This window comes from Antechinus flavipes, chromosome 1 (assembly GCF_016432865.1).
Source record: "Antechinus flavipes isolate AdamAnt ecotype Samford, QLD, Australia chromosome 1, AdamAnt_v2, whole genome shotgun sequence".
Taxonomy (NCBI): domain Eukaryota; kingdom Metazoa; phylum Chordata; class Mammalia; order Dasyuromorphia; family Dasyuridae; genus Antechinus; species Antechinus flavipes.
The window spans coordinates 326,481,799-326,500,716 of NC_067398.1; the positions used below are offsets into that span (position 1 = coordinate 326,481,799).

The following is an 18,918-nucleotide window of genomic DNA, read 5'->3' on the forward strand; positions in this document are numbered from 1 at the left end:
TCACCTAGCTGCCCCTACATTTTAGCTTTGAACCTGCTCATTGGATGGACATTGGATGATGTTCTGATTTATGTCATGGATTAAAAGTTTGGGAAATATGACTTTATACTATAAAATGGTTTTTTAAAATGCTAAATCTTTTCTATTGGACCCCTGCTTTTGCAAATGTAATATGATTTTTATTCAATTTTTAACGGCATAAAGATAGTATGACCTTCATGATTGTTTCATATCATACAGATCATCCTAGATTCTTAAAGATTATGTGAATAAAGCAGAAGTATTGGCCGGTCCTATTAAGTTGAAGAGATTTTGAATACAAGTTTAGTTACAGACTATTTTTTCTAATCTGAGGATCAGTTTAGCAAAAGTATCACTAGATGAGATTTTTTGGCTATAGCAATTCATTTACTAAAATGTGGAGGGATTGTGATCTATGGATAAAGTATCTATGCCAATTAAATAACAGCTCTCTTAAAAGTATTAAAATATAGGTAACTTAGAATAGCTAACAGAAGACAGACATGATTAGAACAAGGTTAGGAATAGTTCAGATGATTTGAATGGAAATCTTTTGAATAATATTTAGATAAACAAGATGGAATACAAAATGAAGTAAAAATGCATTATAGCACTTTAGATCTACCTCCTCCAAGAAGCCTACAATTAAAAATGGATATATTTAGTACATACATACATACACACACATATTCAGATACTTATAATTATACACATATATATTCATATCCATTATGTAAGGCTCTGCTACACTTATTTGTCTTTTTTTCTCTGAAGATGGATAACATCATCATTCATAGGTCTTGGCCTTTCCATATTTTTCTAAATTCACCAACTTATCATTTTCTACACCATAGCAATACTATACTGTCTTTAAATAGCTCAAAACCATATTGATTAATATGATTAGCATATAGTATAGTTTCCCTATTTCTCTCTTTTAATTAAATCTGTTTTAGCTTTAATTTTGTCTGAGTCCAGTGATTCCTACCTCTGCTTATTTTTCCTAATAAAATCTACTTTTGATCATTATTTTTGTGTTTATGTGTTTTCTCATTTTCTATCCTGGCTGACTCCTTTGCTGCACTTCCTCTACTACCTTGCTTTGCTGTTACTTTACCTACCCTACCTCCAAGAATTCCTCCTCTATCCTCTCCTCTTCCTTTCCTCTCTATTCAACTTCTATTAATCTACACACCTTATCCTATTCCCATCAATCTACACACACACACACACACACACACACACACACACACACAGTTCTCTTTTTGATCCACTCCCAGTGTGAATAGGATTCTAAAATTAACACCTCTCCTCTCCCCAGCTAATTCCTCTGTATCAGTTCTTACTCTTACACTTCATTCTTGTAACATCCTCTTTTTATCTTCTATACAGTTTTGCTTTTTAGAGTCATATCATATTCAGTTCTACTCCAGTTTTACTTTCAAATACCCAGTTAATTACTAATGGCAATCTTATCATATAGTTTACATTTCCATGTATAAAACAAACAATTTGTCCTTATGAAGTTCCTTGAAATTAGTCTTTGACACATACCCTTTGCTTCTCTTGAATCTTAAGTTCAGATCTTTTTGCAACAAAATCCTGAAAGTCTGGAAATTCATTTGAATATCAGTATCTTTTTTGTACAGGATTTACTGGGCATGATATTTTTGGCTGCAACTCTAGTTATTTTCCTTTTCAGTAATGTTCCAAGACCTGTGATCTTTTAATGTAGCAGCTGTTAGATCTTGTGTGGTTCTAATTGTGGCTCTGCTATATTTGAATTTGTTCTTCTTATTGCTTATAATCTTTGATCTAGTGATTTCAAAATTTGCTGTAGATTTTCCTCACAGAACCTCTTTCAGGTAGTGATTGGTAGATTTTTTTTCTTTTTCTATTTTCCTCTCTTGTTCTAACACTAAAGGATAATTTTCTTTAATTCTTTCTTGTGTTATTGTTTCAAGGTTTGTGTTGTTTTTTTTTGTTTTTTTTTTTTTTTTGATCATAGTTTTCAGGTAGTCCAGTTATTCTTATTTTTTCTCTTTTTGGTCTCCAGATCAGTTGTTTTTTCTTTTGAAATATCTCACATTCTCTTCTGTTTTTTCATTCTTTATATTTTGTTTTATTATTTTTGGTCTTATAACTTTGTTGGCTTCCCCCTAACCCAGTTTCAGTTTTCTGAGTCATTTTCTTCCTTAATATTTTAGATCTCCTTTTCTAGTAGGTTTCTTTTCATAATTTCCTTCTTTTTCTTAGATTGTTCTTTTTTTTATTAAGTTTTTCCTCAATATCTCTCATTTGATTTTTGAAGTCTTTTGTAAGTATATATGTATGTGTATATATATATATATATATATATATATATATATATATATATATATATATATATATATATATATATATATATATATATATATGTTATATGGTCCAGTAAATAGTGCTGGGCCTCAAGTTAGGAAGATCCGAGTTCAAATGTGATCTCAGACACTAGCTATGTGACCATGGGCAAGTCTCTTATTCTTTTTGCCTTAGTCCACCGGAGAAGGAAATGGGAGACTAGTCCAAGACTCTTACCAAGAAAATCTCATGAACAGAATTGGTGTGCTATGGTACATAGAGTTTTATACACACATTGTATGTGTGTGTGTGTGTGTGTGTGTGTGTGTGTACACACACATATATATGTTTATCTGTGTATGTATACATATATGTAAATAATGCATTTCTGCACACACATATATTTTCTTAAATATTGTTCAATTGCATGTAAAATTTTAAAAATATTTTTATAATTTTTAAGTTTCCAATTATATCCCTTTCCATTCTTCTATCCCTTAAGAAGACAAGAAATATGATATTAATTTTACATGTGAAATCATGCAAAACCTTTCTATATTAGCCATATTGCAAAAGAAAATACAAAAATACGCCAAAAAAATATGTTTTTTTTTTAAAGTTTACTTTAGTCTATGCTCACTGTTCATTAGATCTCGCTGAAAGTAGATAACATTTTTCTTCATGAGTCCTGTAGAATTGACTTGGATTATTGTCTTGGTGAAAGTATTGCTGAACAGTGTTACTACTAGGCTTATATCCCAAAAAGATTTTAAAGAAGGGAAAGGAACCTGTATGTGCAAGAATGTTTGTGGCAGCCCTCTTTATAGTGACCAGAAACTGGAAACTGAGTAGATTCCCATCAATTGGAGAATGGCTTAATAAATTGTGATATGTGAATATTATGGAATATTATTGTTATGTAAGAAATGACCAGCAGGATTTTTGATTTCCTTCACAGGCTAACTGTACAATATTTCGGAGTCCGATTCTTTTTGTACAACAAAACAATGGTTTGGACATGTATGCTTATTTTGTATTTAATTTATACTATAATATATTTAACATGTATTGGTCATCCTGACATCTAGGGAAGGGGGTGGTGGGGAAGGAGGGGAAAAATTGGAACAAAAGATTTGGCAATTGTCAATGCTGTAAAATTACCCATGCATATAACTTGTAAATAAAAAGCTATTTAAAAAAAAAAAGAAAGAAATGACCAGCAGGATGATTTTAGAAAGGCCTGGAGAGACTTGCATGAACTGATGCTGAGTGAAATGAGCAGGACCAGGAGATCATTATATACTGCAATAACAGTATTATATGATAATCAATTCTGATGGACATGGCACTCTTCAACAATGAGATGAACCAAATCAGTTCCAATAGAGCAGTAATGAATTGAACCAGCTACACCCAGCAAAACAATTCTGGGAGATGACTATGAACCACTACATAGAATTCTCAATCCCTCTATTTTTGTCCACCTCCATTTTTGATTTCCTTCACAGGTTAATTGTATACTATTTCAAAGTCCATTTATTTTTGTACAGCAAAATAACTGTATGGACATGTATACATATATTGTGTTTAACTTATACTTTAACATATTTAACATGTGTTGATCAGCCTGCCATCTGGGGGAGGGGGTGGGGTTGGAAGGAGGGGAAAAACTACACACCTGTCAGACTGGCTAGAATGACAGGGAAAGATAATGCAGAATGTTGCAGGGGATGTGGGAAAACAGGGACACTGATACATTGTTGGTGGAATTGTGAATACATCCAGCCATTCTGGAGAGCAATCTGGAATTATGCTCAAAAAGTTATCCAACTGTGCATACCCTTTGATCCAACAGTGTTTCTACTGGGCTTATACCTCAAAGAGATACTAAAGAAGGGAAAGGGACCTGTATGTGCCAAAATGTTTGTGGCAGCCCTCTTTGTAGTGGCTAGAAGCTGGAAAATGAATGGATGCCCATCAATTGGAGAATGGTTGAGTAAATTGTGGTATATGAATGTTATGGAATATTATTGTTCTGTAAGAAATGACCAGCAGGATGAATACAGAGACTTACATGAACTGATGCTAAGTGAAATGAGCAGAACCAGGAGATCATTATATACCTCAACAACTGTTTGAGGATGTATTCTGATGGAAGTGGATCTCTTCGATAAAGAGATCTAACTCAGTTTCAATTGATCAAGGAAGGACAGAAGCAGCTACACCCAAAGAAAAAACACTGGGAAGTAAATATAAACTGTTTGCATTTTTGTTTTTTTTTCCCAGGTTATTTATACCTTCTGAATCCAATTCTCCCTGTGTAACAAAAGAACTATTCAGTTCTGCACACATGTATTGTATGTAGGATACACTGTGACATATTTAACATGTAAAGGACTGCTTGCCATCTGGGGGAGGGGGGTGGAAGGAGGGGAAAAATCGGAACAGAAGTGAGTGCAAGGGATAATGCTGTAAAAAATGACCCTGGCATGGGTTCTGTCAATAAAAAGTTATTAAAAATAAAAAAAGAAAGAAACAATCAAAAACAAAAACAAACAAAAAAAAAAAAAAGGAAGGAGGCGAAAAATTGGAACAAAAGGTTTTGCAATTGTCAGTGCTGAAAAATTACCCGTGCATATATCATATAAATAGAAAGCTATAATAAGAATTTTTAAAAAGCTTTGCTGAGGATAGCTAAGTCTTTCACAGTTGATCATCATTGCAATATTATTGTTATTGTGAACAATGTTTACCTGACTCTGCTCACTTCACTTTGCATCAGGTCATATAGATCTTCACAGATTTTTACTCCACCAACATTGTTGTGTCCCAGATTTTTCATGTCTCTGGCATTTGTCATTTTCCTTTTCTGTCATGTTCATTCTGATAGGCATGAGTTATTTTACTTTGTTTTTCTCTACTCAGTAGTGACTTAGAGCATTTTTCCATTTGACTATTGATAGCTTTCATTTCTTCTTCTGAAAACTACCAGTTTTTATTCTTTGATGATTTATTGATGGGGGAATAACTTGTGTTTTTATGAATATGAAAACCCTTTTATATTGATCCCTCACTTTTAACAGTTTTAGCAGATCCCCTAGACATCCATCCTAATTATCATTTCTCTTTCTAATAAGTAGTGGTGATTTTTAACCATTATTTAAAGAGAATTTTGTAGTATAATGTGGTTATTCAGATGTGCCTTTTGTGTTTCTGTGCCATCATTTGAAGGTTTTGCATAGCATCTAAAACTTTGGATCAGTTTCTCCAATCCATTTGAATTCTTACATTTTGGTGGCAAAGACTTCTCTAAAAGTAAATAGTTCAACATCCACCAAGAAAAGAAAAAGAGAAAATCCATAAATCCAAATGAGATTTACTAAATTAGAGAATATTTTTAAAAGGCCTTAGGAAGATGAGATTTAGGAAGGATGATCTAATTCTCCAAATTTGTATCCAAGTTGGAGGAGTGATTTGCCAACTCCAAAAATGACTTCCTAACTTTTCCCTTTGGAACAATAGTTCTTATCTGATGTGTGTTTTTTTGATTTTCAGAAATTCCCAAGAAATGATAGATAAGTAAAATGTTATTGATACCATGTATCTTAGAAGCATACATACATACATATTACATTGTTGTGTTAATTATAATATTTGCATTAACTAGCCTTACAGGGTTCTTATGGGAAAATTATTTTGTAAATTGTTAACTTCTAAATAAATGTGAACTATTTTTATCATAAATTATTTGCAATAAAGAAAATTATCTAGAAGGGGCCAAAAACAATGAATTTGTAGTCAGTGGACCTAGGTTCAGTTGTAACTTTCCTACTTAAATTCCCTGTGATCTTGGCTAAATCATTTAACATCTTTGGGCCAAAGTTTTATCAAATAAAAGGGTTTCCATAAATGATATGTAAGGTATTTTCTGCTTCTAAATCTGATTCTATAACTACTACTTTACTAGACATATCTGGAGGTACTATATTTGAATATAATAAAACTGTTCAAATCCCTTCTTAAATTTAGGTTTCTCTAATTCAAACAGGCTTCTCTCCTTCCCCTTCATTTAGTGCAGATCAGCATGGTTTCAAAATATTTGAATTCTGTAATAAATCTTGTATAGTCCCCCTTATTCACCAGCTTTCTTTTATCTGGACCCAATTTCTTTAGCCTATCTTTTTAGATAGCCACTCAAAACTCATTCATTTTGATTACTGCCAATCCTGGATCTTTCCAAGTTTTCCCTCATTACTCACAAGGCCCTTATCTGATTGTTATTCTACATTCATTCAGTCATGTTTGCCTCTTTGTGATCCCTTGGACCTTAGGTCACCAGGCCCTTCTGTCCTCCATTATTGCTCAAAATCTGTCCAAGTACATGTTTATTGTTTTCATGACACTATCCATTTTATGGTCTACCATACTCTTTCTTTTGCCTTCAATCTTTCAGTGTCTTTTCTTCTCATTTTGTAATCAAAGTAGTTAGGCATCAGCTCTCAGTATTTAATCTTCCAAGGAATAGTCTGAATTAATTTCTTTAAGTATTAATGATTGGATCTCCTTGTATTCCAAGGGGCTCTTAAAAGTCTTCTCTTGCTCTGTAATTCAAAAGCATTAAATTTGCAGTACTCACTTTACTTATAGTTCAGCTCTCACAGCTATACATTGCTACTGGAAAAAAAACAAAAACAACCTTTGTTGACAAGGTATTATGTCTTTTTTAATATGCTGTCCAAATTTGCCATAGCTTTCCTTCCAAGGAGCAAGCATCTTTTAATTTCATGACTGCAGTCACACTCTGCAGTGACTTTGAAGTCCAAGAGCACAAAATCTGACATTGCTTCCATTTTTTCTTTCTCTGTTTTCCAGAAAGTGATGGTGTCAGTTGCCAAAATCTTGGGTTTTTTTTGATTCTCCTCTTTCACCTTCATCAAAAGGCTTCTTAACTCCTCTTTACTTTTTAATACACACCTGAGTAATGCTGAGCTTTGAGAATGAATTACTATATTGCTATTTTCTTATCGATTTTTTTTTTTTTTTGACAAGGCAGTTGGAATTAAATGGCTTGTCCAAGGTCAGACAGCTAGCAAGTTTTAAGTGTCTGAGGTCAGATTTGAATTCAGTTCCTTCTAATTCCAGGGCTGGTGTTCTGACTATTCTGACCACCCTATATTGCTATTTTCTATAGAGAATGGAATGTTTAATGTTAACACTTTATATATAGGTTTGCAAGTTCAGGACCCAAGAAGCTGTTTTCTTTTTTATATTAGGTATATTGTCTACCACCAGGGTATGGCCACTTGCCATTTCTTTCATAATGTTTTCCCTGCTACCACTTCAACTCCATGTGATTTATCCCTCACTTGATCCTTTGCCATATTTTCTTCTAGTTAGCATTTCTATTCTATTCAAATAATACTTATCTAAGTACTTGCCTTATTTCCCTGATTAGATTATCTGTTACTTAAGATCAAGGACCTTTTTCTTTTTTTCTTTTTTTTTTTTTTTTTTTTTTTGCTGAGGCAATTAGGGTTAAGTGACTTGCCCAGGTCAGGTCAGATTTGAATTCGGGTCCTTCTGATTTCAGGGTTGGTGCTCTAACACTATGCCATCTAGCTGTCCTAAGGACCTTTTTTTGGGGAAAAAAAACTTTATATCCCCTGGAACATGGTATAATTACACACAATAAGGGATAAAGGCTCAGTAAAAGTTAAATGTTGAATATTGAAATATTTGTGGTGCCTTTTTTTTTTTTTTTTTTTTAATTCATTGTAGCAACTTCGCTCCAACATCCAACAAATGGAGAAGCTATGTTTGAAAGTCCATACAGATGACAGGGGAGTTCTGAAAAGAATGATGGACCCTGTTAAAGAAGCAGCTTCAAGTGCAATAGCAGAATTTCTCCAACTTCACTTGCAGTCTGCAGAAGAACTTAAAAATCAGTTTAATGATGATGGAACCTCACTTCAATCTCCTTTGACAAGATCAATGACTGTAGGAGGTATGTATTAAGCAAAATATCATTTTAGATCATGTCAGTAGCCACTTTGTTTGAAGGAACAAAACATATTAAGACTAGAAAAGGGAAGACAATAGCTGTCTTTAAGTATTTGAAGGGCTGTCAGTTGGAAGAAGGATTAGACTTCTCCAGAGGGGAGAACAAGAACAGTGGGTGGAAGCTACAAAGAGACCAATGTAGGCTTTAATTGAAGAAAAACTTCCTAGAAATTGGAACTGTCCAAGAGTGAAATTGGCTTTCTTGAAGGGTGGGTGAGCTCTTTCATCATGGAGGTCTTCCTGCAGACACAGGACAATTACTTGTTAGGAATCTCCATTATAAAGTAGAGATTCCTTTCCTGTGTGGTTTAGAATAAATGGCCTCTGAGGTCCAATCCAATTCTCAAATTCTGTGATTCTGTAAATTCCTTATTGTCTATTTATAGCCTATTCAAGGCTAATGTTTTTATAATATTGAAAGGTACTTTCTGTTTCACCTGTTTGAATTCCAGGTTCCTTCTTCTACCCAGTTTCTCTTTTGTGACTGAAAAATAGGCCCCTCTTTTTACTCACAAGTCATTTCCTCAAGTTTTCCTTCTGAAATTCCCGCCCACTTCCTCACAATCAGATTGTTCATTTTTATATTTGTGTTAATTATATTAAGGGTTGCTTTCCCCCATATTAATATGGAACTCAAATTATTATTTTAAGAAACAAACAGAGATTCACTCTATTTTCTAATTCATATTTTATAAAAGATGGTTATATTTTCAAATGTTCTGAAATCATTCCACTCTAACTGTTCAATGGTGGTACTTAAGAGGAAAACCAATTCTAGTGTAGAAAGATAATCGCAGAATCATAGATACAGACTGCAGTATAAATACGCTCAGTAAACATTTTCACCCCATACTATTGCTCTTATATGAGTTAGGCTTCATTCTGCTATCTTGTAATGGCAGAAAAAACTGAATTTCTTTGAATAAGCTCTTCTCTACTTCTGTGATCAGAAGGCAAGCTTGTATATATCTAGATAATTGATAATATGACATTTGAGATTGTAATCATATCAGTTATGGTAGACCTGATGATTTTGTAACATGAAACAAGGTAGGACAACTAAGCCATGGGAAAAACAAATAGCAGCTTTGGTCATTAGTTCTAGGGACTACATCAGCCTTTCTCAAATTCTGATCCTGCCTATAGGCGATAAGTAAAAGCAAGGAGATCTTCCAGTTTGGTGTTCATTAGACTGGCCAACTACAATTACAGAGCAATTTGAGAATGAGGAAGAATGAAAGAGCCAATGAGATCTCTTTATGTTGTTGTTCAGTCATATTCAGTCATATCCAACTCTTTTTATGACCCCATTTGAGGTATCTAAAGATACTGGAGTGGTTTGACATTTCTTTCTACAACATTTAAGTAGGAGAGTTAAGCAACTTGCACAGATTAACATGGGTGGTAAGTCTCTGAGGTATTTGAATTTGAATTCAGAATCTTCCTGAATCCAGGTCCCGCACTGTACCACCCAGCCACCTCGCTCTTTATAGGGGAGCAGATTCTTAGTGTCTTTTGCTATTGGATTTTTGTATGTGATTATTTTCTCTTATGTTACATGTGTCCCTTGGAGACTCTTGTGTTCCAGACCACCCTGTAAACCACTCATGGTCTTGAACATAGCAAAAATAAAAGGATTTGAATAATGATGAGCTCTTCCCTGTTCTCTTGAATGTTACTTTATCAAAGGATTCATCATGGAGCTTTCTCACTGTTTCTCCTCACCTCACATCTCTACTTCCTCTCATTTCTAACCCCTAGATAGGTCCGAAAGAGGCAATACAAAAACTTTTTGAATAGCAGCAGAAACATCATGGAGGAAAGCATGACAATTCCTGCACACTCTCCAGCTGCAGTGGCTTTGCCTACCGGAAGCCAACAATGCTTCTCCTCTTACATCTCAAAGACAATAGAAAGAGAAACTGTTAGGTCAGTGTGAGCTTCCCAGCCTTGTTCCTATGTTTTGGCAAATTGGAGATTCTGAGTCAGAAAGTTCCCTTGCTGGTGATTACCAACATTTTAAAGCCAATATTCTTCTTAGGTTTTGACATCTTCATAGAAAGCAGTAGCTTCATTTTGGATATGTAATAATTATGACAAAAGGCAGCATGACTCACTGGACAGAGGGCCAACTTTGGAATCATGATAACTTGTGTTCAAGTCCTGCTTCTGACTTATATTAATTGTGTGACCTTGGGCAACTCACTGGGTTCCTCATTGCCTCTTGGCAGTTTTCTAAGACTTTTAATTGCACAGCAGTTAACAATCTGTCTTGGTAAGGGGAATTTCTTTCCTCAAAGAATCTTGTACAGAGGAAATCACAGATGCAGACCAATAACAATAACATCAAAAAGCCTTTGCCTCAGTTTCTCCTTTTTGGTTTACTTACAACCTACAATTGTATAAAATGAACCCAAAATGAGTAAGATTAGCATTGGATGACCACATGGAAAATAATTCTCCCTTTTGGTTTACTTACAATCTAAAATTGTATAAAATGAACCCAAAATGAGTAAGATTAGCATTGGATGACCACATGGAAAATAATTCTCTTATTTAAAATATGTCAACATCACAATAATGTCAAAACTAATTTAAAATGTTTCATTTTTTAGGGAAGGTATTAGAGTACACTATGGTTCTGATTAGTCTTTTTTTTTTTTTTTAAGAGGATCCAGATTCATTTTAATAGGTAATAAACATATAATTGCTCCCTCAACATAGCCAGAGATAGGTTTTCTTTTTTTTTTTTCTTTTTTAATTTAAATTTTATTTTAGTTAATAATAACTTTGTATTGACAGAATCCATGCCAGGGTAATTTTTTACAACATTATCCCTTGCACTCGCTTATGTTTCGTTTTTTTCCCCTCCCTCCCTCCACCCCCCCCCCCAAGATGGCAAGCAGTCCTATATATGTTAAATATGTTGCAGTATATCCTAGATACAATACATATTTGCAGAACCAAACAGTTCTCCTGTTGCACAGGGAGAATTGGATTCAGAAGGTAAAAATAACTCAGGAAGAAAATCAAAAATGCAAATAGTTCACATTCGTTTCCCAGTGTTCCTTCTTTGGGTGTAGCTGTTTCTATCCATCATTTATCCATTGAAACTCAGTTAGGTCTCTGTCATAGAAATCCACTTCCATCAGAATACATCCTCATTCCATATCGTTGTCGAAGTGTATAATGATCTCCTGGTTCTGCTCATCTCACTTAGCATCAGTTCATGTAAGTCTCGCCAGTTCTCTCTGTATTCATCCTGCTGGTCATTCCTTACAGAGCAATAATATTCCATAACATTCATATACCACAATTTACCCAGCCATTCTCCAATTGATGGGCATCCATTCATTTTCCAGTTTCTAGCCACTACAAACAGGGCTGCTACAAACATTTTGGCACATACAGGTCCCTTTCCCTTTTTTAGTATCTCTTTGGGGTATAAGCCCAATAGAAACACTGCTGGATCAAAGGGTATGCACAGTTTGATAACTTTTTGGGCATAATTCCAGATTGCTCTCCAGAATGGTTGGATTCGTTCACAACTCCACCAACAATGCATCAGTGTCCCCGTTTTCCCGCATCCCCTCCAACATTCATCATTATTTTTTCCTGTCATCTTAGCCAATCTGACAGGTGTGTAGTGATATCTCAGAGTTGTCTTAATTTGCATTTCTCTGATCAATAGTGATTTAGAACACTCTTTCATGTGAGTGGTAATAGTTTCAATTTCATCATCTGGTTCTGATTAGTCTTAAAAAATTTTTTTTCCTCTCCTAAATCAAAGTAAATTTGGCTTCTAAATTAGAGGAATAGAACAAAAACATCTTATTAGTTTTTTGATATATATCAATAGCATCAAGCTTACGTAGTCTACTGAAAAATTTTAAAACTGCTCTAACAATTGGATTCTTTCTCCAGTAATATCAAAATGTCCTTTAGACTGAAATGCAAAATTCTTAATATATGCCAAAGAAATATAGTGTAGGAGGGCTTATAACTTGAAGATTACAATGAACTAATGGATGAAGCTGACACCTACAGATAGCTTGATCTCCTCCCAGCATGACACGCTGATCATAAAAATCTCAAAAAGATGGCTGTTGTTGAATACAATAAGAGACTCAATGATATTCTGAATTTAAAGTTCAGTGGGAAGAATATATCTAAAGCAATTAATATTTACACAATACCAATCTTACATACACTTTCAGAATGGTAAAATGGACCATAACAGATTTGAAAAATACCCACACACAAAAAAAAAACATATAATTTTACCCAAACAGTGCACCCTAAGGCAACTATGGAAGCACTGCATCCTCCACACCATATAGGAAGAAGAGGTTTGATAATTATTCTTTAAAGCACATGGAAGAAAGATAAAAATTGTAATGGGCTGAGGCTTGAGTTGATGCACTGAGGTCCCAAGCACATGAGGCTAAATAGTAATTGGACCATACTCTATTAATAGATAAGCTTGGAGAGAGAATGGCCCCCACCCACTCTTTGTGCAAGTCCTGATGTGTTGTATAGGAAATGACGATTTTGGTGGGTGGAGGCAGGGGAGTGGAGAAGGAAGGGGAGGAGAGACCTTTGGGACGGCCATTGGCATAGTTGCCGACACAGTTGCCTCCATGGTTGCCTCGGCTCGCGTCGCTCTCTCTTAGCTGGCTTCCTGTCGCAACTGCCTATATTTGCTATCGCAATCTTTCTTGCCTATATTTGCTATAGCAATCTTTATTCACCTCTTCACTTCAATAAATATTGAAGATTTTCCCCTTAACCTGAATTCCTGACTCCGGCTGACTTTAAATACGCGGTCAGTACATTTGGCGCCCAACGTGGGGATATGGCCATTAATCTGTTCTTTGTCTTCCTCCTTTACCTCAGGCTTCCGCATTTGGCCATTCTTAGAGTTTTTTCCTTTTCTCCTAAAACTAGTACGGTATTTTAAGGCCATCTGTATCGTATTGTATAAATAGAATGCCTCGAAGGGAACCGACTGAGGGTTGTCAATGTTATAATCAGAGATCTGTTGACCAACCAATGCCCAGTTACCCAGAGAGATTTGCTCTTCCTCTAAGAACCCAGGGGAGGTAAGTTTTAATGTACTCAAAAGTTTAGCTGCGTGTTCCCAAGATACAACTAGCCCTTCCTCTTCTATCAGGTCACGCAGGCTTTTTATAACACCACTCCTGGGTGGGGCAGGGGTTGGGGGGTTTGGGGTGGGGGATGGAGAATCTTTACCTAGGATCTGTCCCATTTCAGCCAAAAAGTTACTGCTTTCGTCTTTAAGAAAATAAGTTCCCTGTTTGTCTTATACTCACCTAAGTTCCTGGTCACTGGAGACTTCTTCAGTGAAAGTAGGGTCCTTGGTTCCCACGCTTGGATGGCATGATCACCTGTGTTCTAAAACAAAAGAAAGCGGGAGATGTAATGGGCTGAGGCTTGAGTTGATGCACTGAGGTCCCAAGCACATGAGGCTAAATAGTAATTGGACCATACTCTATTAATAGATAAGCTTGGAGAGAGAATGGCCCCCACCCACTCTTTGTGCAAGTCCTGATGTGTTGTATAGGAAATGACGATTTTGGTGGGTGGAGGCAGGGGAGTGGAGAAGGAAGGGGAGGAGAGACCTTTGGGACGGCCATTGGCATAGTTGCCGACACAGTTGCCTCCATGGTTGCCTCGGCTCGCGTCGCTCTCTCTTAGCTGGCTTCCTGTCGCAACTGCCTATATTTGCTATCGCAATCTTTCTTGCCTATATTTGCTATAGCAATCTTTATTCACCTCTTCACTTCAATAAATATTGAAGATTTTCCCCTTAACCTGAATTCCTGACTCCGGCTGACTTTAAATACGCGGTCAGTACAAAAAATATGCAGTAATACTTTAAGAATAACTAGATATCACTTCAAATGATATTAAAATTGATAACAGGCATACAATACTGTATTTGTCATCTATAATAAAGGAGTCTGTGAAACCACTGAGATAAGAGTGCTGGGGGCAGCTAGGTGGTGCAGCGGATAGAGCACCAGCCCTGAAGTCAGGAGGACTTAAGTTCAAATTTGACCTCAGACACTTAAAGCTTCCTGGCTGTATGACCCTGGGCAAGTCACTTAACCCCAATTGCCTCAGCCAAAAAAAAAAAAAGTGCATCAAAAAGCCCCTTTTCCTTAAATGATATTTGGATGAATTCAGGCAACAGGTCACTGAGAATAATTTATAATCAATCTATGCAAATATCCTTAGAATATTAGGTTTTGTTTTTGTTTTGTTTTTTAATAGCAGGATAATAACTTGTCCTCAGACCTTTTTTATAGTGGACTCCATCAAAAAGGATGAGAACAAGGATGATGATAGCTGACACTGATCATAGTTCTTTAGAGTTTACAACTCACTTTACATAAATTATCTTATTTTATGTTCATAATAACCCTCTGAGGTAAATGAGGTATTTTTCAAAAAATTTCAGGTGAGGTAACTGAAACTCAGAAAAGTGGACTTGTCTATGATTACATAATGAGTAAGTATCATGGGTGTGATTCAGATTCACTTCTCTTCTGACATGAAGTTATACCATTGCTGCCCATATTAGAGCAGAGAAATGAGACTATTGCTTACATAAATCAGTGAATTTTTCCAGTTAAGAATTTTGACTAGGAGGAGGCAGTTATTAATTTTCTCAAAAGATTAAATGAGGAGCTGGAGGAATGGGTAAGTTTCATGAGAATATCAATCTATTTCAAAGTGAAAGAGAAGGTAAATCTGGAACCCAGAAGAGTGTGTGTGCTGCTGGGATGGCAGACATAAGAGACAGATTGATATGCAAGAGAACTCTAAAATTCTGTTGTTACATTCAGCTCAACAATTGCCTAGTTCAGTCAAAGTGTGGTAGACTTGGAGTAAAAAGACTTGGATTCAGATATAGGCTCAGATACTTAACTAGATAAAACTAGGTAACTAGGTAACTAGTTTTAGGAAAAAACTGCTAGTTAGGTAGTCATTTAACCTTTCTTTCTTCATGTGGAAAATGCTCATTAAATTAGTTTCACTCTTTAACTTGCAATATTGTTGTGAAGAAAATGTTTTACAAACTTTGAAACATTGTAGAAACATGACATCATTATTATTTTCAGGATTGGCATCATCAAGCAAACTATAATTTATGGTAATAGAGAAAGAGAGAAAAGAAGGGAAAAGGCTTTGACTATTAGAGTGAATTGGAAACCTCAGTATTTTGTATTGTGACCATCCTTGCTCCATCAAGGTCTGAGTTTTTGATATAATAGTGGTGGTAGTGATCACTTGGCTCTATAGTCCAAGTAAAAGGGTTCTCATGTTAATTGAAAATAGAAAATTGAAATTCTTCTGATTGAAATAAAAGGGATGCCCTTCTAAGACTGCTCTATAGCAAGAGCTCAATTTTGAAATCATCCTTGGAGAGAGACCACAACATAAGAAAACCAAAAGAAGGTACATTTTGGACCAGAAAGAACAACAAAATTGACTAATAAATTGATATTCAAGGTACTCCTCAAGATAAGAAGATGGTATGAAAGCACCTAACTATCCTTGTAGAATTAAAATTATCTGGCCTTGAGTAACCATATCTTTGGATACTTGAAAGAATTGGAAGAAATGATTGCTGAGTCATTATCTGTTATTTGAAAGATTCTCAGAACTATATCGTCATAGGATTGGAGAAAGACAAATGTTTCACTGAAGGAAAAGGAGGAGGAGAAGAAGCAGCAGCATGACCTCAATTCCTGGAAAATTCTAAGACATTAAAATTCTAGAGTATTATTAAAGATATGGTTAGTGAATATCTAGAAATCTAGCAACCTTCCTACTGTGAAATTCTCCGATTCTTCAAGGTCCTCATGGAGAATATGGCTGACCTGGCAATGAATATAACAAGGTGAGAAGCCTTTATACAAGACTGATAACCATGATGTTGATGGCTTACATTTATATAGATCTTTACAGTTTACAATGGGAATCTTCTTTCATAATTTTCTTGTGATATGATTAATACATGTGTTTTTTTTATTTTGAAGAAGAGGAAACAGGTTCATAGAAGTTGTTACTTGCCTACACTTTATAAGCTGCAGAATTCAAACCCAGATCTCCTGACTCCTCAATATTCCATTTTACCTTGTTGCTTGGAGAATGAGAATAAGGAAAAACATATCTAAGATAAGGGTTTTGTTTTGTTTTGTTTTTTAATTCAAGTCTTTATGCTGAGTGGAGAGAACCCTAAAAGAGAAGATACAGAAGCTGGTAGTTCATATATCATGGAAGGACCCAAAAAGTATAAAGATAATATAGGAAATAATTAAATGGTCTGTTAACACAGCCTGCCTTGTGAGTAAAAGGTAGGAAAGAAATCTGCCAAAAGATTCAGAGCATGAGACAGGTCATGGAGTTCTTTACTTATGATTATTTGCTAGCTTAGGAAAAAGGTGATCAACCAGCAGCAACTCAGTGTGGAATTGAAGAGAGACCTTTATGAGTGCTAGCTGGCACCCCATAATTCTATCTTCAATCCCAGGAGTGACAGAGATGGGCCTTGGGAGAGGGGGTTAATGCTGTTACTATTCTAAAGAAATGTGGGCAGCTAAGATGCAAAGGCAGCAAACAATATCTCAAAAGAGTAGGTGCAAGGACTAGTTCAACCTTTCTTCTTTTATGAGGCTTGCCTTAAGTAGCACAAAAATCTAGTCAAAACATTAGGTTAATGTTTGGTAGTCTGGCCAATTGTCACTGTTCAAAAAACTATTTTTGGAGGATGAGTTAGCCAGATGACACTTATTTGTGATAGAGTGGTGTGACATTATTGATATATTGTTCTTTGCTAACTATCTATGTATTTATTTTTGTATTTCTTTGTGGAGCATTTATCATTGAATGTTAGTCTGTGTGCCATAGTGGGCACACAGAGCAATAAAGAGTTGATTGGCAATTAATCTGTCACAAATTCTTTCTTTTGTCCTTGACAGCATGTTGCAAACCTTCCCCTGCTCTTTTAGTTATGTATGCGAGTAGTCAGTGACCAATGGACTTTAATAGTCAAATGTTCTTGACATCTTAATGTTCAGGAGGAAAAAATAAGCTGACTTCAGACTTTTTAGGTCAATCATCATAGAATTTCCCATCACTAACAACTACCTAGCAACCAGAAAATTTGAACTCAGCTATTACATTTTCTGTCTCTTTATGAGATTATCTTAATACTTACATCAATTGCATGTTGTTACACTTCTCTCAGCACCTTCAAAGCCACTTGAGTCTTCTTCCTCCCCTTCTTAAACTTATGTAAATCAGGAATTATGTGATCTTAGAGCTAGTTTATCAAAACATCTTGCCTAATTCAGTTGACTTTAGTACTAAGTATTGTTATGCATTCAGTCATATCTATCTCTTTGTGACCCTCTCTGGGATTTTCTTAACAAAGATATTACAGTGGTTTACCATTTTCTTCTTTTTAGAGCAGGTAAAAACAGAGTTAAGGGCTTGCCCAGGGTCACACAGCTACTGAGTGTGTCTGAGGTTGAATTTCAACTCAGGTCTTCTTGGTTCCTGGCCCAGTACTCTATGCACCAAGCCATCTAGCTTCTTCAGCTCTTGTTATATAGTATATCACAATTATATAGCGCTTTTAAAGTTTTACAAAATGTTTTCCTCACAGCAGTTCTGTGAAATAGAGTGCAAATAACAAAATGAATAAAGAAGTTATTAGGTGCTTATTATGTGCATTATACTGTTCTGGTAAAGAAAGTCTGTGGCCTCAAAGAGCTCACATTGTAATGGGAAAGACAGTATGCATAGAAAGTTTCAATTTCTTGTCCAATGGAGAGGCCTGATGACTTTAGAGTACAGCAGCAAAGCAAATGGTCATGCCTTTTCTTGAATGACATTTCCACTGACAAAATCCTTTCTGATAGTGAATGTTTTGACAGTAACAAGGACTTTGGTGGCAAGATCTTTCTTTTTTAGATCTTCAATATAAATGCCAGTAGCATTTTCAGGAGCAATTGCCAAAATACCATAAGGTCATTGGTCTGAAAACCTTGTTTCCTAGTGTTCTTGGGTATAGAGACTTGGTGGTCAAGGTGGTAGAGCTGATTTGACTTGTCTGGCCCGTGCTGCCTCCCATCTCCCTCAGGATACCTTGGTTGCTTCAGCTAGGCTGGCTGCCCTATCCTGTGGATAACTACAAGACTGAGGCAGTGTTGAGGGATGTTAAAAAAAAAATACATTGTTCATTGATTAGCAAGAAATCTAACATTTAGAGCTACAATGATCCCTTGGAAATCATAGCCCCATTCTCTTGTCAAGATTTGAAAGAGAGTTTGAATAAGGAAATGAAAAAGAAAGCCAAAATTAGGCCTGGGCTACTATTGCTAGAGCAGTGGTGTCAAACTCAAATAAAAATGGGACCCCGAATCATACATCCTTAAGGATCTCTCTGACCACGTATTGACTTAG

The 18,918-nt window shown here is 35.6% G+C and overlaps 1 protein-coding gene across 2 annotated transcripts in view; it reads left to right on the forward strand.

The window, feature by feature from the left end:
• The window catches only part of STX17 (syntaxin 17), a 69,734-nt gene that overhangs the window by 36,442 nt on the left and 14,374 nt on the right, over positions 1–18,918 (forward strand). For both annotated transcript variants that reach the window (XM_051966819.1, XM_051966812.1), the window contains exon 4: positions 8,137–8,362. In XM_051966819.1, the coding sequence (XP_051822779.1) occupies positions 8,137–8,362 (226 nt within the window). The remainder of the gene's footprint in view (positions 1–8,136; positions 8,363–18,918) is intronic.